Genomic DNA, 23,813 nt, shown 5'->3' with positions numbered 1-23,813 from the left:
GGGAGGCATTCTCCAGGGAATGCACACGGGGGTGGCTTGCTGTGTCATGGGACAGGTGGTTCCTCCATGCTACTAAATGCTGACAGATTGTTTTCCACAGTGGCACCACCAGTGCAACCTCTGTCAATCACCTCCTAATTTTCGCCGAACTGAAAGACGTGAAGTGGTGTCACCTTGCTCTTTTAATTTCCATTTTTCTCACTAGGGACTTGAGCAGAGCAGGATTCTTCAGGGTGAATAACAGGGATCCACAGACCCTTTCTAGCTGTGTGCACTTGAGCAAGTCTTCCAGTGGTGTCTGTTTCCTCCTGGGCAAAGTGAAGATAGAAACATGGTTCCTCCTCCAAGGAGCTCTTGTGGAGATTCATGAAGGTGAAGTCCTTGGAATGGCACCCGGTCTTAGTACTGCTCTGTGTCTTTCAGCTCTTATGATTATTTCATCTTGACCTTCTAGCATCTCTGTGTAATTGCCTGATAGAGTCCTTGGCCTATTTTTTTCTGTTGGATTCCCATCATCCTCTTGGATGACTTCCTTGGACAACCTTTTGTGGATAGATATGTTACAAATATTCTCTCCCCAACAATCATCGGCCAGCTGACTTTCTTCATGTTGTTATTCATTGCACAGATATCATTCCATCCATTTCTCCCTTTGTAATTGTGCTTTTGAAATTTTTTAAATTAGTGCTTTCTCATCTAGGGTCACATATTTTCCTGTTAAATTCTGGTTTACATCTTACACTGAGGTCTTCACCAAGTGACAGAACATCATCCTGCACATTGGGTCTCTCTCTTTCTTGGATTTAGTCCCTATTTTGGATAGAGCACATGTTATGATAGTTTCCTAAGGAAAAGTATATGGATATCAATATGTAGAGATTTGCATGTCTGAAAATGACTTTTTTTTACACCTTCAAATCTGATTTATAGTGTTGCTGAGTATGGAATTCTAGACTGAAAATAGTTTTCCCTCAGAATTTTGAGGAATTGCTTTAACTGTTTTCCTAGAGGTCTAATGTTACTCTGATTCCTTTCTCCATATGATGTGACTTATTTTTTCCTCTCTGGAAGCTTTTAGGATTTTCTCCTTATCCCTTATCTTTAGTTTTTAGGATGTTCTGAAATTACTGTTGTTTCAATAAGTGATTGCATAGTGAAGGAATACATGATTCCATCTAGGTCTTAGATTTATGTCTTCATCAGGGTTCAAACCCTACTCCCTAGAAACAACTGTCCCAACATTTCTGAGCCAATCATCCCAGATCCCTCACACCCACTAGACATGTTGTTCTCAGCCTCTCTGAGATGTTCCCCCACTCTCTGCCTCACTCACTGTATGGGGCACATTAGTTTATAAAATTTGTATTGTTCAACTATTGGAAACTTTACTGTATTAGTTTTTTAAAAATCATTTCTACCTTTTAATTTTCTCCATTTTAATACTTAGAGAAAACCTATTAGATCATAGATTGATCCTCTAATTTTCCAATATTTTCTACACTATTTTCTCTGTCTTTTTATTCTACTTTTTTAGAAGGTATTCTCCATTTTTAAAAGTCTTAACTTTCAAGAGCTCTTTCTTGTCCTTGGATTATTCTTTTATAGCACAGTATTCTTATTTCATTGATTTGTTATCTTTTATTAGGAATAGTAGTAATAGGGGCACCTGAGTGGCTCAGTCAGTTAAGCATCTTACTTTGGCTCAGGTCATGATCTCATGGTTCATGGGTTCCAGCCCCACCAGCTCTGTGCCAACAGCTCAGAGCCTGGAGCCTGCTTCGGATTCTGTGTCTCCCTCTTTCTCTGCCCCTCCCTGGCTCGTGCTCTGTCTCTCTCTCTCAAAAATAAATAAACATTAAAAAAAAAAAAGAGAATAGTAGTTGTAATTGTTAAGTTTGGTTTTTTAAACCTTTTTCTTCTGTTCCCAGTACGATCTCTTTTAAGTCCCCTTTTTTCTTTTTATTTCAGTCTCTCATGTTAATGATCCTTGGTTGTTTATTCATGTGTGTGAGCGTGGCACTAAAATGCCAAAGGAAAGCTCAGGGTGCATGGGTGCGGTTTCTTAACTGGTACCACTCAGAGTAGGTTAATAAGGCAGAGTTGGGTTTTGTTTCAGTGGGGGACCCCCAAATTAGCATTCATTTGTTTTATTCTTTGGAGCTTGTGGTAGATTGCTTTAGTGGTCTTACATTCATACTTTTTCCTATGGGACTTTGTAGTTTCTTCCCGTAAGGGGACAGAATCTATCTTCCTGTGCCTTAGATTGGCAATGTGATGTGCTTTGGCCAACAGAATAAGGTGGAATGATGACATGCAAGTTTGGCCTTGGCTTTGAAAGTCTTTGCCAATTTATGTTTACCCTCTTGGACTTCTGCCATTGCCAACAAGGAAGTGCCCGGGGTATGAGGAAGAGGATGAGAAACGTGGGGCAGAGTTTCTCTAGACAAGCTACCCCAGTTAAACACAGCCTAGGTCAGCATGCTTACTGCTGCCTGCCACTGAGGCTTGTGGCAGTCTGCCATGCAGCATTTGCGTAGCAATAATTGACTGATGTCCCAGAAAGGAATCCCAGAACCTCAAGTCAGAGAGTGGAATGAAACCTGGCTGACTGCAAGCCTTCAGGGAGCTGAGCTGGCACCAAGGGTTGGAGGCCTCACTGTCTAGCCTACACAATTTCAATAATTGCTCCATTTTAGTATGCCTTCCGCCACCTCTGCCTTCACCTCTGCCTTCCGCCATGACTGAAATATTGGAGTCTAGATCCTCTCTGGTTCAACTTAGGCAGAAAAGAAAACTCTCTTCAGCCAGGGTGGAGGAGGGGCTATTGCCAGCTGTACACGTGAAGGAAAAGAATGGGATGAGGGAAATCCAACAAATCCGTATTTAAATGTTTACTCCTCACCTTAGATTCTTAGTGTCTCAACTATACACTGTTATTATTACAGTCTTTTGATGTATTTTCATGTGCTTTACCATACTCCTAGCTCTAGTCTTTTTGTCAAAACCGTCTTAACTGATTGTGGACACTTACTTAATATGATTTTTTATCAGCTTGTCAAGTTCCCAAAAACTCCTGATCAGATTCTTATAGGAATTGAGTTCCACCTGGAGATCAACTTGGAGATAATTTGCAATTTTACAATGTTGAGTCATTCTATCAATAACTGTATGGTATATCTCCCCTTTTATTTGGTCTTCTGTTACCTCCTTTGAGCTATGGACAAGAGTGGCATATGTAACTTCAAGGATATGCCCTAAAAGAGAAGGAATATGCCTTTCTCCTTCTCCTTCCTCCTCGCTGGCTAGATTGTGGAGGGGACTGTTGAAGTTGAAACAGCCATTTGGGATCATGAGGTGATCTTGGGCTCACAGACCATATACAGCAGAGTAACAAGGTAGAAGGGGCTAGGATTCTTCACCCTGTGAAGTGCCATCCTGGGGTTTGGACACCTATTTCTCAACTTCTTTGGAAAGGAGAAATAAACCTCCAATTTATGTGCGGCTCTGCTATTTTGGTCATGCTGTCCTTCACAGTGACCACATAGTTAAGATCTACCCCAGTGGTTCTCAAAGTGGGGTTCCCTAGAACAGTAGCCACAGCATTACCTAGAAAACATACTAGAAATACCCATTCTTGGGACCCTGTAAACTAAATCAGATATGTTGGGTGGGGCCAGCAATCTGCTTTGATGAGCCCCCTCACATGATTGTGATGTATGCTACAGTTTAAAAAGCATTGCTCTATTTCGATCCAACACATATAATAGGATGTCCACTTTCTTTAAGAGACACAGCTCAGAGGTTATCCTAGAAGTGAAGACTGCACACGTGCTTTGTGTAAGTCGAGTGAGGCAAGAGAAGGACCTGACAATTCTATTCATTCCTAACACAGTTGTTTCATGAACGGCTGATGGTTGCCCATGACTCCTGCCTGCTGACTTGTTGAACTAGGCTAAAGACTCCACATTTGGCTCATAGGTGACCAATCCATGATTAGATTCACATTCATTCATTCTGATTCTAGATAATTAGCTGATTTACCCATCAATCTATAGCACTTTCCCTTTTCACCACACTACACAGCATTAGAAGAACTGGGTTCATTAAATGAGAGATAACCCCACACTTACTTGAGAATTCCCTAGGCACACCTTCTGTCAGGTTTCTAACTCAAAAACTAATTTTTGAAAACCACTTTCTGAGAAGCAGTTCACATCAAATTCAATCTCTTTTAATTTTTTTTGGCCTTACATTTTATTTAAGTCTTTTTTAAAAATTTAAATTCAAGTTAGTTAATATATAGTGTAGCAGTGGTTTCAGGAGTAGAATTTAGTGATTCATCACTTACATGTAACACCCAGTGTTCATCCCAACAAATATCTTCCTTAATGCCCATCACCCATTTAGCCTATCTCCCCAGGCACCTCCCCTCCAGCTGCCCTCAGTTTGTTCTCTGTATTTAAGAGTCTCTTATGGTCTGCCTCCTTCTCTGTTTTTATCTTATTTTATTTTTCCTTCTCTTCCCCTATATTCACCTGTTTTCTTTTTTTTATTTAAAAATTTTTTAATGTTTATTTTTGAGAGAGAGAGACAGAGCACGAGCAGAGGAGAGGCAAAGAGAGAGGGAGACACAGAATCTGAAGCAGGCTCCAACCTCCGAGCTGTCAGCACAGAGCCCAACGTGGGGTTCAAACCCACCGGCCATGGGATCATAACCTGAGCAGAAGTTGGACACTTAACCAACTGAGCCACCCAGGCACTTCCTTTTGTTTCCTAAGTTCCACATATGAGTGAAATCATATGATATTTGTCTTTCTCTGACTTATTTCGCTTAGCATACTACACTCTAGCTCTATCCACATTGTTGCAAATGGCAAGATTTCATTCTTTTTGATCCCTGAGTAATATTTAAATGTTTATCAATCTAGTGAGATTTTTTTTTTTTTTTTTTTTTGCTGTTTTAACAAACTGACATAAGTGAAAATGAAGGTTTATTGGCTCACAAAATGAATTCCCATAGTATAGGTAGTTGTAGCTTCAGGCATGGCTGGCTCCAGAGGCCCAAAGGAATCCTCATGGCTTAGTCTTTCTCTTGGCAACCGATGGATCCACTTTACTCTGTGTCAGTTCCATTCTCAGCTATTTCCATGTGGTGCCCCTAGCAGCTCCGGTTTCATAATCCTTATAGTTGGTAATCCTAGGAGTTTCAATACAGCACCACAACAGAGACTCAATGGCCTGACTTATGTCATGCACTCATTCCTGAACCAATCGCTGTGGCCACATGCATAAAATATTCTGACATTTCTAAGTACTTGCACGTCCTAGGCTGAGTTTAGGTTAGGTGCATGCCTCCATCATCCAGGAGCAACCATATCGGTACCCTCCATGAGACTTCTCCATCTCATCTTTGAGGGGCTGTTAGGGATAAGGGGTAAGCAAGACCTAGAAGAGAAGAAATACATCTAAGGCAGGTTAGCTATTAATGATCTCTACCAGAAAGGTACAGATCCAGAAAATCCAGTGAATTGAAAAACAGAGACAAGGAGACATGACATCATGAAATGTGTAGGACAGAGGGAGGCCCAGACTGGGGGAGAAAGATACTGAGGAACAGATTATAGATATAATGAGAGACAGAATTATGAGGGATAGACCGAGACACATAGAGAGATGAAAACCAACAGAGAGAGCAGTATCTGTAGATGAAATGGCGAGACCAATAGATCCTCCTTCCATTGCCCATATATACACACACAAATACACACATGGAAGCATTGCCAGAGAGACATGATAATTCCAAAAATCCTAGAATAACATGTCAACTGGGTATAAAGGACCTAGGATGGTTGTCTGAGAGATTCATTCAGGGATGGTGGCAGCTGTTTCCAGAAAATAGGCTGTGAACCATGGTGAAGCCACAAATTCAAGTCTTGGTAGGATTGTGTATTCATTCATTACATAAATGTTTATTGAAACTGCAAAAAGACAGCCACAACCTAATGAAAAGTTTCTCAAAGCTTGAACAGACTCTTCTCCAGAGGTGGACAAATGACCAAAAGGCACAAGAAGATGCCCAACATCATTCATCATGAGGGAAATGTAAATCAGACTGCAATGAGATACCACTTCCCACTCACTGGGTTGGCTAGAATTTGCAAAAATGAAAAAAAAGTGTCAGAAAAGATGTAGAAAAATTAGAACCCTGTACCCCATTGGTGGGAATGTAATGTTGTGTAGTGGCTAAATATTTGTAGTGACATTATTCACGTAGCCAAAAGGTGCACACAATCCAAATATCTATCAAAAGATGAGTGGAATGGGGTTCCTGGGTGGCTCCATCAGTTGGGCGTCCAGCTCTTGGTTTCCGCTTAGGTCATGGTCTTGAGGTTCGTGAGTTCGAGCCCCACATGGGGCTCAGTGCTGACAGTGTGGAGCTTGCTTGGAATTCTCTCTCTTCCTGTCTCTCTGCCCCTTCCTGCCCTCTGCCTCAAAATAAATAGATTTTTTAAAAAGTTAAAAAAAATGAGTGGATAAACAAAAGCTGGTATAGACACACAATGTTAATCAGCTATAAAAAGTCATGAAGTACTGATACACACTATGGTGTGGATGAGCCTCAAAACCATAGGAAGTGTAAGAAACCAGACAAAATATTTTATTATTCCATTTATATGAAAAGTCCAGAGTAGGTAAACTTAATGGAGACAGAATGCAGATTGGCAGTTGCCACTGGCAGGAGGACGGGCTACCAGGGAACTAACGCTTAATGAGTATAAGGTTTTCTTCTCTTTTTTAAAAATTATTTTCAATGTTTATTTATTTAAAAAAATTTTAATGTTTATTTTTGAGAGAGAGGGAGAGACAGAGCATGAGCATGGGAGGGGCAGGCTCCAGGTTCTGAGCTGTCAGCACAGAGCCCGAAGCAGGACTCAAATCCATGAACTGCGAGATCATGACTGAGCAGCCGGACGTTTAACGGACTGAGCCACCCAGGAACCCTTTCTTTGGTTTTCCTTCTTTTTTTTTTTAATGTTTATGTATTTATTTTGAGAGAGAGAGTGTGTGTGAGTGGGAGGGGGCAGAGAGGCAGGGAGAGGGAGAGAGAATCCCAAGCAGTCTTCATGCTAGGCACGGAGCCCGATGTGGGGCTCGATTTCACAACCATGAGATCGTGACCTGAGTCAAAATAAAGAGTCAGATGCTTAGCTGACTGAGCCACCCAGGTGCCCCTTAATGGGTACAGGATTTTCTTTTAGGACCATGAAAATGTTTTAGAACTTGATACAGAAGACAGTGGTTGCTTAACATGGCGAAGGTACTAAAGGCCACTGAATTTTTAGTCTTATATTAATCGTTAATATTATATGGCTAATCTAAAAATGGTTATGTGAATTTTACTTAAATTATATTCATGTTTTGTGTTCTTTCATGTGATGATCAGTCAGGTGCAGCTGCAAGAAAATAGAAGCACAAAATAAAGTTTATTATACTTCAATGTCTCAAAGAAGAGGTCATCGCATGTCACACAGGGTCATCAGGTTTTTGTCAGGTGGCAGAAGACAAGGATGAGGGAAAAACTTTTCCCATGGCCTATGTCGGAGTGGGAAAGGCAAGGCAGGAAAGGGTAACAGTTTAGAATGGACTGGTTTGAGTGTTTTCTGTGGCCCCTAAGCTGTTGGGGGTGGGCAGGTGCCTAGTACCTGGCTTGGGATAATTAAGGCAGAGAAATACAGCCCTCTGGGGTGTAGAGGACAGAGAGAAAGGAGGTACCTCCCTGAATAGGTTAGCTTGCAGATGAAAGGCGTGCTCTGGGATGAGTCCTTAGCTATCTCTAAGAACTAACTGGCTAGACCTGGGCGGGGCAGTGTCTCCCAACCCAGAAAGGGACTTTTTTTTTTTTAAAGATGACAAAATGACATGATACACAAAACCTAAAATATACATACAATAACATATTGGAAAGGGAGAGAGATGAAGAAACAGAACCTACTGACCTAGGTTCTGGGAACACAGATTTGAACCCAGAGTCCTTATTCTCCTGACCTCCTGAAGCTCATCCTCTAGTGGGGGCAACAGAAAATAGAAAATGAGGCAAGATAACCTTGGGTAGTGATGGGAACTTTGAAAAGAGGAAAGCAGAGTCAGGAGCTAGAGCGTACAGTAAGGTGGGGAAGGCATTTCAATAAGGTGGTCAAAGAAGGTCTCCTTGAGGGGAGAGAGTGGAGCACCTGAACGGAGACACACCTGAACGGAGGGGGAGCTCAACCTGGTAAGAGCATCCAAGGAGAGGAGGCTGCAGGTGCAAACGGCTGAGATGGGAATGTGCGGGGGAGGTCTGAATAGCAGGGTGGGCCAAGGAGGACATGGAGAGGGCGACGTGGTCAGGGCCAGACCCTGCAGGCTTATCTAGACCATGGGAGGGCTTTTTGAATTGTTCTACATTTAATGGGAAGACATGGAAGAATTAAGGGCATCAGGGGACACAACCTCCATGTGGCATAACTACAGGAGGTGCCATTTATATGGACCACAGTGTGAAGGAGTCTCCTTGGAGTTGGTGGAGTTGGTGGCCCTGCATCCCCAACTCTCCTACCCATGGCAGACATTGCTAATCAATTACAGATCCCCCTCACCCAGAACCTGGTAGTTAGAATCCTTTTCCACAAGGGACCCCAGATGACCTCTGCCACTTCCTCAGAGCTGACCGTGACATGCCCGGTATCTGCCATCATTTTCCCTGACCCTCTGCTGACACAGGACCTCCTGGAGCTTGTGACAGAGATCTGGTGACACAGAGTTGGAGCAGACCTGATTAGCTCTTTATTGGGAAGGGGATGCAGTCTGTAATCCGACAAATCTGTGACCCCAGAAAAATCTCGAGTTCTAGTCCCAGATGGGATGCTGTGAGGTCATAGCTGCCCTGGAAAAAGCCACGGCTATGGCAATTATGCCAGCGCCAATACAGCTGAATGATGCGGGCAGCATGGAGCAAACGGCAGTATCGCTGGCGTATGTGCCACATGCGGACCAAGGACTGTAGCTTGACCACTGCCCGTTCTTGCTGAGCGTAGGACTCTAGGGCTGCTCGTTTCCTCTTTTCCAGCAGCTTTGCCAGTGTCATCTTCCACCACTGCTGAATGATCCATGCTCTGAGTGTCGCATGCAGCAACATCCTGCGCACCAGGGTGCCCCGCCACCAGGCCTGGATCTGTATGGCTTTCTGTTCTTGGTCAGGGAGCTTCTTTTTCTTTGGGGGAAGAGGTTGCAAAGACAAAGAAGGGACTCTCAGGGGACATTCCCCTCCCAACTCAGCTCCAGGCTGTGCCAGGAATGGCTCCTGATCCTTTGTCAACAACGTCCCCTTCCTCCGGATTTCAGGAAGACTAGGCAGGGAGCCAGTAGACCAGATAGGTGTCCTGTCTCTGCCTCTCTCTGATTAATGGACCTGGACATGGCACACTGTCTGTCCCCTGCATCTCAGGGTCCTTATACGTCCTAGCTGCCACGTGGTGACATGGACCTCGTTGGCCAGCCTGGAACCAGTACATCATGTATCGTGTTGCACATGGGCCTGGCCACCTACCTGGGGTACAATATCCTTTCCCTTACATCCCACTTGGAGGCTGGAGAAGTGGCATCCTTTGCTCACCTTTCATGCCTGACTCCAGCTCAACCCACAAACTGCTGTGTCCCTCAGGGAAGTCACAGTATAGAAGTTTCCTTGCTCCACATGGTCTGGAGTCCTTACTGAGTGAGAATGAGTCTTACTCATTTCTCACTTTCACTCTTCTTGGTTCTCACACCCTTAACTTTAGTTAGCATGCATACATGCACACATGTGTGCACATACACACACACACGTGCTCCCACACAGTACTACACTCAGCTCTCCCTGTTCGTGGCAATGCCTTCCTTACACTGGCTCACCATTCCACTCCCCAGCTTGACATGGTCTGATCCCCACTTGTTCCCCTCCCTACAACCAAGTCTCCGTGCCTCAGTCACCCACATTTCTCTGACTGAGAAGGAACTAAGAGGGGAAGATAATCAAGGATGAGCCCATCCCTACTCACTCCAGCTTGGGATAGGCCAACCATTCATCCTGGTTGCCCAGGGACGTTCTGGGGTTATGTTTATTGTTCCTGAGGAATAATTGATACCACTATCTTTCACCTGTGGATCCTAGTTCAGATGACAAATTCCAGGATCATGCCATGCTATGGGGCACAGAGAGGACAACCCATGACTGTTGAGTGACTCAGGTCAGAGATGCTGCAACTAGGAGTTAACCTTCAACTTTGAGGACCTCTCACTCACCTTTGGTGGAGGGGGTGGCGGTGTGGGTGAAGACTGTATTTTTTTCTTTTTCTCTTTTTTCTTCATTGATCTGGTTTCATCAATGTCTTCTTCTATTGTGATTTCACAAAACTGGCCATCCTTCTGTAATCAGAGTTTAGAGGGGAAAGGTATCGGTAGGTGCTCTTTGTACAACTTTGTGCCAAATCCACCAAACACTCAACCTCCTGCCTTGCCCAGAGACCCTAAATGTAGGACTGGCACCCTGAGTTAACTGTGCAAATCCACCTTCCCCTGACTGTAACTTTGGGTGGCTCTCTCTTACACAAAACCAAATGCCCATGACTTGGGACATAAATGGTTCAAATCCCCTCCAGTCTGCAATCCCCTAAATTCCCCATGATTAGGAGCTCAATGTTTTCACTGCCCCCAGGTCTGTGCTCTCCCAGCCACAGCCCGGCAGGAAGAGGGAAGAAGGAGACAGGGTTATGATGTCATAAGTGCACCTATGACTCAGGCACCAGGATGGTTCCAGATATAGAGTTTGTTTTGGTGAAAATGTCGAAATCCTCCCACTCTTTCCTATGCCAAATGCCCAAAATGCGGCTAAAAAGGCAGCACACTGAAAATACTGGCCCACTGGCACCAAAGTGTATATAGAGACAGTCATTTCTGGCTAGTTGGTAAAAACATAAAGTTGAGACAATTTAAACATTTATTAATAGAGAATTCAATTACACGCATTTCAGTTCAAACAAATAATGGAACCAAATAAGCATTAGAAACAAGGAGTTTGGAGCAAAATCTTAAATGCTTCACAAAAGGTTTATGAATGGCTGGGAAGCACACGAAAAGATACCCAATGGCAAAGACACACAGCAGTTGAATCTCTAATAACACTGCTGGTGGGAAGGTAAGAAATAGCACTTTGGAAAGGGGTTTGGCAGTTTCTAATGAAGTTAACCATATATCCACCCTATAACTCTGCAGTTCTACTCATAGGTATTTATACAAGAGAAATGAAAACACATGTCTGCAAAAGAGCTGTGTGTGCCTGTTCATAGCAACTTTATTCAAAGAGGTCAACGTTGGAAACAACCCTAGTGTTTACCAACAGGTGACGAGACAAAGAAATTGTGGTATATTCATTTAATGAAATAATAGATGGTAATAAAAGTGAACAAACTACTGATACACACGATAACAGATCAATCTCAAAAAACATTATGCTAAATGAAAGACATCAAAGAGCATTCACATGATGATTCCATTTATATAAAGTTAGAAAACAGGCAAAACTAAACCGTAGGTAAGATAATTCAGAATGGAGTTGACATCTGGGGGTAAAATGTAAGAAGTGTTGCCTGCAAACAGCACAAAGAAAGAGAAATTTGTTTATCTTATTTTGGATGGTGGTTATCAGGGAATACAGAATTATGAAAACTCATCAAACTCTATTAAGAAGCACTTAATAAAGCCACAAAAAGGGGGTATGTAGAGAGGAGGCCATCTAAGGTTGGAAGGTGTTAGTGTGAAGTTAACAGGATGAGGGGGTTGGGGAAGACAGGTGTAGGCTGGAAGATTCAGGCAGAGGTGGGAGGGACACATGGAAGGCACGGGAAGCATCTGCTTGGAGATATAGGTGTTGGACAACCCCCAAATGCCAGGCTTGCATCTTTTAATTTCTTTCTTAGTTTAGATCACGGCCCAGAAATTTTTTACTATATTGTTAATTTTTTTCCTTTTTTTAAAAGTCTATTTATTTTTGAGAGAGAGAGCATAAGCGAGGGAGGGGCAGAGAGAGAGAGGCAGACACAGAATCCAAAGCATGCTCCAGGCTCTGAGCTGTCAGCGCAGAACCTGACATGGGACTCAAACCCACGAACCATGAGATCATGACCTGAGCCAAAGTCGGATGCTTAATGGACAGAGCCACCCAGGAGCTCCTATATTGTTACTTTTCAATCCATTCAAGCAGAAATTTAAAAAAATATATATTTTGATCAGTTCTTCCAGTTATTCTCAGGAAATGGATTAATCCTAATTACTTATCACAGCATTATCAGAAGTGGAAGTCTTTCCTGGATCATTTGTGTGTTTTTAAATCTAAGTACATTGATACACAAGGTTAAATTAGTTTCAGGTGTACAACACAGTGATTTTAACAAGTTGAACCCCTGCTATATTTTTATCCACTGCCTTATTTTCAACTTCCATCGCGTTTTGTTAACAAAATACAGTTGTCTTTTTTTCAGCATTCTTGCATTTATTAAAATTCAAAAATCAAAATTTGATTCTTGTACCAAAGGATTTGTAAACAAAGCACATACAGTCATACGTAGAGCACATGTAACAGTGAAGAGCAGCACCTCCCCCCCCCCCCCCCCCAGTAAACCTTCTAGAATAACAGTCACCAGTAGAGAATTCTGACCAAGAGCTTCTAATGATGGAATGTGTTAAAGCCACACTTACCCCCACAGGCCAGATGCAGAGCCAGGTGAACACAGCCTGGAACCAGGCTCCAAACCACTCTCATTCATTGCAGCCCACGGCACAATCTCAGGACTGCACAGACCACTACGGCCTCCCTCTCATGGTTTCACACCATCCTCCTTCCGGACATGCTGGGAAGCTTGGTTTCCTTGTATGTGTGCTCGGGGAAGGGGTGACAGCCCCACAGGCTCCCGCTGTGCCTCATCAGGGCAGGAGCACACCCTTCATGCTCCTGGAACCATCCAGGAAAGTGACAAGGAGACTGGTGGGCGGGAGAGGGACAGAACCAGCTTGCAGAGGATACCTCTTGGGTAACACCATTCTTCTCTTTTTTAAAACGGTATTAAATTCAGAAGCACACAGGAATATAAAAATAGTAATCCACTATGTTTCATTATCAATACATCTTGGATTCTTACCCTGCCCTTTTAGCAAGGGTTTAAAAGTTTTGGAAAAATCTAAACAACAGACCTATCCATCAAAATAATTCTGCAGAATCTTTCTGAAATGACCCAGAGAAGAATATCAAATGGTGTTCACCAGTCCCAGTATACAGAATCTCTGTGACTTCCTGGAATTCTAGAAATATCTAGTGCAGCCATATGCTGAGGGGATCCATGCAAAATGTTCAGCAGGTTTTCTGATGTATCTCTGACAGCTTTCATCATCTGTGTGAAAGAACTGCCTTAACAGAAGAGATCCAGTTCAGATTCAGTATCTTGAGGTGGCAAGTTCGGGGCAGGGGGCAAAGGCACCATGCAGTAGCTGAGCTCTAGGGAGAGAAGCCTCTGGAAGGAGAAGCACCAAGACCTGGATGCTGCTACTAGTTGCTGGCTATAGCAGCCCCATGACCCTTTCTTTGATGTCCAGGGTCATTGCCATCCTGCTCCCACCAGACCTAGGGTAGATGCATGAACTGTGATCTTTCCTCTTCAGAACAACATCTCAGCCACCACCTCGGCTGAGGATCTGTCCACCTGCTCCTTGGTCAGCTCAAAGCACCTGCGGGTGACCTGCGACTGTCTGGCATCCTCACTCACCATCAGCTCCCCAGTACATGTATATGCCCATGGCCTGAACCTCATGGAAGAATCTCTCCACATCTTGGTAAGCTTTTGTGTATTTGTGCCTAACAATGAGTTCACACCACCCCTGGTGAACCTCTGTGTCCTGCTGGGGTAGGTGGTATGTCTTCTCCAGGCTTTGCAGAGTTCGGGGTTCAGAGTCTTCTGCTCCAAGGGATACTCCAGAAGCAACACAAGTTTGTCTGGAAGGAGATTTTCAAACACTCCTTTGGTCTCCCTTCGTTTCCATTGTCCGGGTCTCCGGTTCACTGGAATCCATTTTCTCAACCTCGGCGCTCACCTGTCAAGTGCAAGGCCTCGCTCAGCCCGGATCTGGCCCTCCCTCTGCAGCACCTGCCCATGTAAGGTGAGCGGTGGGCTCACCTTACCCCCCCACCACCTGCTGGCCCATGGGAGAGCAGAGGGGAGTGCGCGCGGCTAGCAACAGCTCAGGCGCAGAGCGGGCAACAAAATACAGGTGTCTTTTGATCCAGTAAGAAACTCTGTATTTTTAATAGATGAATACTGCAGATTACATTTATCATAGCTTCTAATATGCCTGGACTTATCGCGATACTGTTTTATGGCTTCCATGCCTGGTTTTCCCAGGAAGTGGCCAGCAGAAGGGAGGAATGCTTTGTCACTCAGCCCCTGGGGAGGGAGGCTGCACGCACAGATGCTGCTTCTCGGCTCTTGCTCTGACCTTCCCTGCTGGCTCTGGCTATAGCCAGACTCTGTTGTCCTACCCTGAGTGGAGATGCCTGGGCAAGGGAGGCAGAAAAATAAAGCCCAATTTCTATACTCCCTGGGGACACGTGTTAGAACATGTTCCCTGTCTCTATTCCCATCCCAGTGAGCCTGAACCCTAGGGTCTATTTCAGAGAGGAGATTTGCCAGATCTGTCATCAGGAGCAGAGGCTTAGGGTGGCCTCGACCCAGGCCCTCTTCTATGTGATAGATTTCCATAAGTGGCCATCAGGTTGACTGAGCATGAGGTAGGCTAGGGTTTCCTATGTCATGGCATTCTCTATTTTAAGCTCCACCTAGCTTTGCAGACCAGACAGATAAAACAGGAATCAAGGAGGGACCCGGTAATACTGTCTGGGGTCCTGAATCTAGCTGCAGCTTGAGCCACATCTGCCCCTTGAAAAATGGGCCTCCAAAAGATAACCACATCAAATCTCTGGAACTTGGGAAAGTGACCTCCTACCGTAAAAGATGGGATTAAGTGAAGGGTGTAGTGAGGAGGGGCTTATCCTGGATTATATGGGATAATGCGATCACACGCACACTTCATCAGAGAGGTGCAGAGGGAGTTTTGAGAGAGACACAAAAGGGAAGGCGATGTCAGGATGCAGGCAGAGGTCACGGCAGAGGTCACAGCAGAAGCTGGAAGAGGCAAGGAAGGAATTCTCTAGAGCTTGTTGGGGGAGTATGGCTCTCCTGATTACCTTGATTTCAGACTCCAGCCTACAGAACTGCGAGAGAACAAATTTCTGTTGTTTTAAGCTCCCATGTTTGTGGTAATTTGTTGCAGCAGCCACATAAACTAATACACCCCGTAAGTTTTAAGTGAAGCGGTAAAGTCTCTTGCTTAAGCCAAGTCAGTTTTCTGTCATTTGCAACTGAAGGAGTCCTAATTCAGACAGGAGTTTGAGAGAACAGAGAGGCAAAAAGCATGGGGAATGTTATCTGAGCATAATGGAGGAGAGAAGAGGGGAAGGGGAAGGGTAGAGAAAAGGGGATGATGAGCCCTGCTAATGTGGCGATGTGGACACTGTCGTGGGGAGGAAAAAACAGGCGGAGTCAGCGCAGCAATGGGAACCGATAGGACCATTATGATTATCAATTATGACACAGGAACATCCATGCCATATCTACAACTGTGTGTGCATGCGTGCGTGTGAGAGAGGCAGAGACAGACAGAGAGACAGAGACATTCAGAGAGAGAGACAGTGATCAGAGGGATGAAGCTGATCTGAGACACAACCCAAGAACTGCCAACCTAAGTCTGTCTGAAAGCCCAAATGATGGAGCACCAGCTTTGTGAGAGAAAAGAAGTCAAATAGTGATAAGCCAAATTCCAGTACCTAACAGAACAAAACTGGGACCTGTTTGTTGTATGCAAAGACATAAAAAACCTGGCCCCATACTAAAAGGAATCAAGGTAATACAAAGTTAGGGTCAGGGGCTAGAAAAAGCAGCAACTTGCCTGAGGAAGGAGAAGGAAAAAGGAAAGGAAGTGGTCCCTTCTCAAATCCACGAAACTGCCAAATGTGTAGACACCCTTTATTGGTACATACAAGGGCAGACCCAGCCATGGGGGATGCCCAGCCACCACTATCCTCATCAAAGATGATTGTTAAATTTTTATAGTGTTTATTTTCCTAATCCTCCCCCCTTTAAAAATAAGGTCTTTAGGGGCACCTGGGTGGCACAGTTGGTTGAGCGTTGATTCTTGATTTCAGCTCAGGTCATGATCTCATGGTTCATGGGTTTGAGTCCCACGTTGGGGTCTACACAGACAGTGTGGAGCCTGCTTGGGATTCTCTCTCTCCTCTCTCTTTCTCTGTTCCTCCCCTGTTCTCTCTCTGTGTCTCTCAAAAATAAATAAATAAACATTTTTTCTTTTAAATAAGGGCACCTTGAAGCACTTGGGTGGCCTGGTCGGTTAAGCGTCCGACTTCGGCTCAGGTTATGATGTCACGGTTCGTGGGTTCAAGCCCTGTGTTGGGCTCTATGCTGACAGCTGGAAGCCTGGAGCCTGCTTCAGATTCTGTCTCCCTCTCTCTCTGTTCCTTCCCCGCTCATGCTCTGTCTCTCTCAAAAATAAATAAAGATGAAAAAAATTTGAAAATAAAATAAAATAAAATAAAATAGGGGCACCTTGGTGGCTCAGTCAGTTAAGTGTCTGACTGCAGCTCAGGTCATGACTCTTGGGTTTGTGAGTTCAAGCTGTCAGCGCAGAGCCTGCTTCGGATCCTCCATCTCCCTTTCTCTGTGACCCTCGCCCACCTCACACATGCTCGCTCTCTCTCTCAAAAATAAACATTAAAAAAACTTTTAATGAAAAAAATTAAGAAAAAATAACGCCTTTATAACACATACATAGGATATGTATCTAGACAGGGACCATATTGTGCAATTCAATTTGTTTTACTTACACCTTCCATGTCAGTCCATAGAGAACAACCTTATTCTTTGTGGTTTTATTAAGTGCTTCTTAATGGTGTTTGATGAGTTTTCACAATTCTGTATTTCCAGGTAACCACCGTTCCGAAACAAGATATAGCAAATTTCTCTGTCTCTTTGTGCTGTTTGCAGGCAAGACCTTTTATACCTAGATGTAAATTCTATTCTGAATTATTTTACCTGTATTTTCCTTTTGCCGGTTTTCTAACTTTATATAAATGGGATCATCCTGTAAGTACTCTTTAACGTCTGGCTTCTTTCACTTAGCATAACATTTTTAAAATATTTATTTTTGTGAGAGAGAGAGAGACAGAGTGTGAGCAGGGGAAGAGCAGAGAGAGAGGGAGACATAGAATACAAAGTAGGCTCCAGGCTCTGAGCTGTCAGCACAGAGCCCCATGCATGGCTCAAACTCATGAACTGCAAGATCATGACCTGAGCCAAAGTCAGACGCTTAACCGACTGAGCCACCCAGGCACCCCTAGCATAACATTTTTGAGATTCGCCTATGTTGTGGTTATCAGCAGTTTACTCATTTTCAAGTTAAAATTTCTGTCCTATGAATTTGACTGCTTGAGGTGCCTCATATACATGGAATCATTTCTTTCTGTGAATGACTTACTTCACTTAACATAATGTTCTTAAGGCTCATCCATGCTGTAGAATGTGTCAGAATTTCTTTCCCATTAAAGGCTGAATAATGTTCCATTGCGTGTATATACCACATTCTGTTTATTCATACATCTGCCAATGGCCACTTGGGTGGCTTTCACATTTTAACTGTTGTGAAAATTGCTGACATAAACATGGGTGTACAAATATCTTTTTGAGACTCATTTTCAATTCTTTTGGGCATATACCCAGAAGTGGGATTGCTAGATCACATGGTAAATTCTATTTTTAATTTTTTGAGCGTTCATTGAGCTGTTTCTATGGTGGCTGCACCATTTTACATCCCCACCAACAGTGCACGAGGGTTCCAATTTCTCTACATCCTCCCCAACAGTTGTTATTTGTGGGTTTTTTTTGTGTTTTTTTTTGAGAGAGAGTGCAAGTGAGGGAGGGGCAGAAAGAGGGGGACAGAGGATCTGAAGCAGGCTCTGCGCTGACTGGCTGACAGCAGCGAGCCTGAGGTGGGGCTCCAACTCACTAACTGCAAGATCATGACGTGAGCCCAAGTCGGATGCTCAACCGAGTGAGCCACCCAGGTGCCTCTGCTGGTTTGTTTTTTTTTAATAGTATCCATCCTTATGAATGTAAGGTGTGTCTCACTGTAGTTTTGATTTGCATTTCCCTAATGATCAGTGATGTTGAGCATTTTTACGTGTATTTATTGACCATTTGTATGTCTTCTTTGGAGAAACACTTATTCAAGTCCTTATTCAAATTGGGCTGTTTCTTACGGAATTTTAGTTCTCTATATACTCTAGATATTAACCTCCTAATCAAATATATGATTTCAAGTATTTTCCCCCATTCTGTGGGCTGCCATTTTACTCTGACAATAGTGTCTTTTGATACACAAAATTATAGCTCAATTTGTCTATTTTTTGGTTTCCTGTGTCTTTGGTGCCACATCCAAGAAATCACTGCCAAGTCGAATGTTGTGCAACTTTTGCCCCGTGCTTTCTTCTGAGAGTTTTAGGTCTTACATTCAGGTGTTTGATCCACTTTGAATTAATTTTTTAATATAGGTGTTAGATAAGGGTCCAATTTCCTTCTTTTGCATGTGAAGATACAGTTTTCCCAGCACCATTTTTTAAAAAGTTTCCTTTCTCTTTTGAGTGGTCTTGGCATCCTTGTCAAAAATTACTTGACTACATAAGTGAGGGTTTATTTCTGGGCTCTCTGTTCTATTCCATTGGTCTGTCTTTGTGCTGGTACCACAGTGCTTTGATTACTGTAACACTGTAGTAACTTTTTTTAATGTTTTTTTTGTTTGTTTGTTTTTTTGGTAGCAACTTTTGAAATCAGGAATCAAGAATGCGTGAGTCCTTCAGTTTTGTTCTTCCTTTTCAAGGCTGTTTTGGCTATTCATTTTTTTTTTAAATTTTTTTCTTAACGTTTATTTATTTTTGAGACAGAGAGAGACAGAGCATGAACGGGGGAGGGTCAGAGAGAGAGGGAGACACAGAATCTGAAACAGGCTCCAGGCTCTGAGCAGTCAGCACAGAGCCTGACGTGGGGCTTGAACTCATGGACCGCGAGATCATGACCTGAGCCGAAGTCATACGCTTAACCGACTGAGCCACCCAGGCGCCCCTGTTTTGGCTATTCAGAGTTCTTTGAGAGTCCATATGAATTTTAGAATGGACTTTTTCTATTTCTGCCAAAAAAATGTCTTTTGAACTTTGACAGAGATGGTGTTGAATCTATAGATTACCTTAAGTCTTCCAATCCATGCATGTGGGGTGTGTTTCCATCTATTTTTGTCTTCTTTAATTATTTTCAGCAATGTTTTGTAGTTTTCATTGAACACTTGTCTTTCATTTTCTTGGTTATGTTTGTTCCTGTTTTATTCTTTTTTATGCTATTGCAAGTGAATTTTGTAATTTCCTTTTCAGACTGCTCATTGTTAGTTTACCGGGAACAACTGCTTTCTATCATTGACTTGGCATCTTGCTACTTTGCTTAATTAATTTATTAGTTATCACAGTTAGTAGAATCTTTAATGTTTTCTACATATAATATCTTATCATCTGTGAACAGAGATAATTTTATGTTTTCCTTTACCATTTGGATGCCTTTTATTTAAATTTCTTGCCTAATTGCTCTGGCTAACACTATGTTGAACAGAAGTGGTGAAAGCACACATCTTTATCTTGTTCCTTAGAGAAGCTTTTAGTCTTTCACCATTGAGTACTATGTTCACTGTGATGTTCATATATAGCTTTTATTATGTTGACTTAGTTTCATTCTATTCCTAGTTTGCCCAGTGTTTTTATCATGAAAAGGTACTGAATTTTGTCAAATGCTTTTTCTGCATTAATTGAAATGATCGTGTGGTTTTTTCCCCTTCATTCTGTTAATGTGGTGTACTACATTGATGGGTTCTGTATGTTGAACCATTCTTGCATTTCAGGAATGAATCCCACTTGGTCATGTGTATAAAGCTTTTAATATGCTGCTGAATTCAGTTTGCTAGTATTTTTTAGGATTTTTGCATCAGAGTTCATAAGGAATACTGGTCCAAAGTTTTCTTTTCTTTCTAGCCAGCCCTGCACATGTTTTTGATGGCCTGATCCCTTGTCTTCGGGTCAGCTTTCTTTCCTCTTCTTCTGTGGGTACTTGAAGATGTCCTTCCCAGCTAAATCTAGATGCCACTCAGCACATATCTCTCCAGCTCTCCTCCGTGCTTCACAGACACACTGTTGGTCCTTTTTATTTTTTAGATATTGTACGTGAGGAACAAAATTTGAGCACTGCAGCCCAGTATATAAAATTCTTGCTCCTTACTACATGAGATGGTACAGGAAACCCAGGTATCCCAAGGTTTAATACCTCAGGGCTGGTGCCTTAATTTTCTTCCATAGCAAGCCAGCCACCTCAAGATTTTCTATGGCAGCCAATGCCAACTGGAAGGACAAGGTCCACCAGGACTTCCTTCCTGGGCTTTTCCCTAACCATCTATGTATATATCTACCATGGCACTGGGTCATGGCTGTGGTGACATGGTCAGGAGGAGATTTTACTTTGTTTCCCTTCATGGATTCCCTTGGGCTAGCTCATGTGATGGAAGCAAATATAAGGAAGAGGATGTTCTGAAGATGCATGTAAAGAAATGGTCATAAAATGGAGCATCTTGAAGATGCGGATGGAATTCAAGGCAGCTTTGGGCTCTGCAGGGCTTTTGCAGAACTCACTCTGGGCCACTTTCTCCAGTTCAGTTAATTTTTATGTCCTAACTTTTCTTGCTACCACCATTTCTTTATGATCTTTATTCTTTTCTTTTCCCTGCCTTGTAACATTGATTACTGAGGAACTGGGGCTTGGCCACCACCGCTCATAACCCTCACATGTCTAGGCATGAGCCTCAGCTCTGCTACTCCCTTTTCAACTGTCTCTACTTTTTACAATTCGAACTTCAGGGCACGAGAATTTTTTTCTTTTTTAAGATTAAAAAAATTTCAATCTCTACACCCAATGTGGGGCTCAAACTTACAACCCCAAGATCAAGGGTCATATACTACACCGACTGAGCCAGCCAGGTGCCCCAAGAATGTTTGCTGATAGTGTTGTGTGCTTAAAAACAAGGTTCCACATATATCCAATAGCTATTTCAAATATTATCTTTTTTTGGTCCACTTTATCCTGTGAATGTCCAGGATAAGTATACGTGTAGAATTTTCTACTTGTCTCTGTAACTCTATCAGCTTTTTGTTTTTTTTCTACAAGTTAAATGTTTGTTTATTTTTGAGACAGAGAGAGAGAGAGACAGAGTGCAAGTGGGGGACGGGCAGAGAGAGAAGGAGACACAGAATCTGAAGCAGGCTCCAGGCTCCAAGCTGTCAGCACAGAGCCTGATGCAGGGCTCCAACCCATGAACTTCGAGATCATGACCTGAGCCGAAGCTGGATGCTTAACTGACTAAGCCACGCAGGTGCTCCTATTTACACGTTTTGAAGTTATGTTGTTGAATACATACACATTCCCAGTTATTATGGCTTCTTGGAATAATGTTCCTTTCATTGGTTTAAAAAAGGACCTGTGGAGCGCCTGGGTGGTTCAAATGGTTAAATGACTAACTCTTGGTTTTTGGCTCAGGTCATGATCTCACAATTCATGAGATCGAGCCCCTTCCAGCTCTGTGCTGAGCAATGGGGCCTGCTTGGGATTGTCTCTCCCTCTCTCTCCCCCCACCCCACTCACTACATGCATGCACTCTCTCTCTCAAAATAAATAAACTTAACAAAAACAAAAACAGGAACTGCCAAGAGCCAGATAGTAAATATTTTGGGCTCTGCCAGCCATCTAGTCTCTGTAGTAACTGCTCAACCCTGCCATTGTAGCTCCACAGCAGCCATACACAATATGTAAACAGACAAGAGTGGCTGTGTCCTAAAAAAAAAACATTTTTTATAAAAACAGGCAGTTGGTTGGATTGGCCAGTGGGCCACAGTTTGCTGACCCCTAGTATAAAACACTTTTAGTCCTTCCAGTGTTTAAATTCCATTTTATGTCCTATTTATTCTATGTTGCAATAGCTTTCTTTTGTTGAGAGTTTGCCTGATATATCTTCACCTTTTTGTTTTCGAATTTGTGTTACTTTGCTTTAGCTGTCCCTATTATAAACATTTGGTAGATGCATTTAATGTATTTAATTCCATCTATGAACCTGCTTTTTAATTGCTGAGTTAATGCATTACACTTATGGTGACTGCTGACATATTTGGATTTCTTTCTGTTCTCGGTCTCAAAGTTCAGATCTGTTGTACCACCAGCAGGGTAGGTTAGCCATCAAACTCAAGACACGGTGGACTTTCATCTAGCACTAGGTTTCCTTAGCTCTGTAGAAAGCGCAGGTCAGGAAATCCACATGCGTGGCAATGTCGGTCTCCTCGGGAGCCCAACAGCTACCCATGCATGCATTCCTCCCCACCTTCCACCCACAGGGAGCACCCTGGCATGGAGAACCGGTGTCTTCGTTTCCTACTGGTCTTTTCTATCGTTCCAGTTACTCAGGCACAAAGTGAGCATTTTAACTTGCAGCTCTCCCAGCCCAGAAGCTTCATAGTAACCAAGACAGATAAACTGCACCTGGTGCATGGCTTTCTATCAAACACCCTCAAGACACATGACAAGGGAAAACCAAGGCCAACGCCTGACTGGGCTTGCTGGTAAGGATGCAGTGGGCCACTTTTGATTCAGACAGTTTATCACTCTGGTAGACAGTGAAAGCAAGATTATTCAAAGCGCCATGTCCCTGTGGTTCTTGTCCCCATGCAACAACAGGAAAGATATGAAATAAAAGGGCCAGATGACTGCAGTTCAAGTCATTGCTGAGGGGCCCAATCTAAGCTACTGCTGGGTGGCTTTATATTCTGCAGTTCTATGGGGGGGGGGGCAGGACAAAGAGCCCTGCTCTTCTTCAGAACCCAGGGGGAGATGGCAACGGTCTCATAACAGCCTCCCAGGGAAGACAGCAGCTCTTGACATGCCCTCTGCTCCCTCATCTTCCTCCGTTCCAGGAGGATCCCAAGGTGTCCGGTCAAAGACTTGGATTCACTGTGGTTCAAGCTTTTGCCTTTTGTAACCTATGTGCATATGTGCAAGTCTGCCACGACAAGGTCATTCTTCTACAGCTCCATCCCCTTTCATGTATCCACTAAGATTTCTCAGGGGCTCAGGCCACTCCATCAGATACCATCATTAGTTGTGCATATGGGGCCTGAGCCTCATCTTAAGGCAGCATTGGATGAGTGACCATAACGTGACAACTCCCAGTCAGGTGAACAGGCCCACTGACAGTACTGACTGCAGCCAGGCTCTGCATCTGGAGCCGAGCCTGCAGAGTATGACATTCATCCAGATGCAGCAGAAGTGCTGGCAACAGGGCATGCTCCACCCCGCCCAGGCAGTAGAGTCCGGGGCGGTGCCCTTGTCACCCCCACTCACACTAGAAAGCTCAGCATGATTAGCAGTCTGTGAAACGGTATTAAAGAGTCCAAAGAAACAGGATGAAGCTGCAGAGAATCTTTTCAGTGTCCAGAAAGTCAATCTTGTTCTGTTATCTCAAATGGAGACTGCTCCTTTCTGGAATCAGCA

At 43.4% G+C, this 23,813-nt stretch overlaps 1 protein-coding gene and 1 long non-coding RNA gene across 21 annotated transcripts in view; one reads left to right on the top strand and one right to left on the bottom strand.

Moving 5' to 3' along the window:
- The window catches only part of LOC111556205 (IQ domain-containing protein F2), a 109,115-nt gene that overhangs the window by 48,948 nt on the left and 36,354 nt on the right, over nt 1–23,813 (bottom strand). For 11 of the 15 annotated variants that reach the window (XM_045050869.1, XM_045050866.1, XM_045050870.1 and 8 more), the window contains one exon: nt 10,321–10,443. In XM_045050869.1, the coding sequence (XP_044906804.1) occupies nt 10,321–10,443 (123 nt within the window). Of the gene's footprint in view, nt 1–8,800; nt 9,251–10,320; nt 10,456–10,624; nt 10,787–23,813 lie in introns of those variants that run through there. The other 4 variants (XR_006593079.1, XR_006593080.1, XM_045050872.1 and 1 more) reach the window with 3 other exon arrangements.
- Nucleotides 1–23,813, top strand: part of LOC109495823 — a 33,734-nt gene that overhangs the window by 1,018 nt on the left and 8,903 nt on the right. Inside the window, exons 1-4 of one of the 6 annotated variants that reach the window (XR_006593094.1) lie at nt 10,876–11,212; nt 13,729–13,899; nt 13,975–14,223; nt 22,661–22,737. This is a non-coding gene — a long non-coding RNA (uncharacterized LOC109495823). The other 5 variants (XR_006593089.1, XR_002739883.2, XR_006593090.1 and 2 more) reach the window with 5 other exon arrangements.

Source organism: Felis catus, chromosome A2, assembly GCF_018350175.1.
Source record: "Felis catus isolate Fca126 chromosome A2, F.catus_Fca126_mat1.0, whole genome shotgun sequence".
NCBI classification, from domain to species: Eukaryota; Metazoa; Chordata; class Mammalia; order Carnivora; family Felidae; genus Felis; species Felis catus.
Note: the sequence above shows the minus strand (reverse complement) of the source record. Positions and strands in the feature narration are given on the sequence as shown.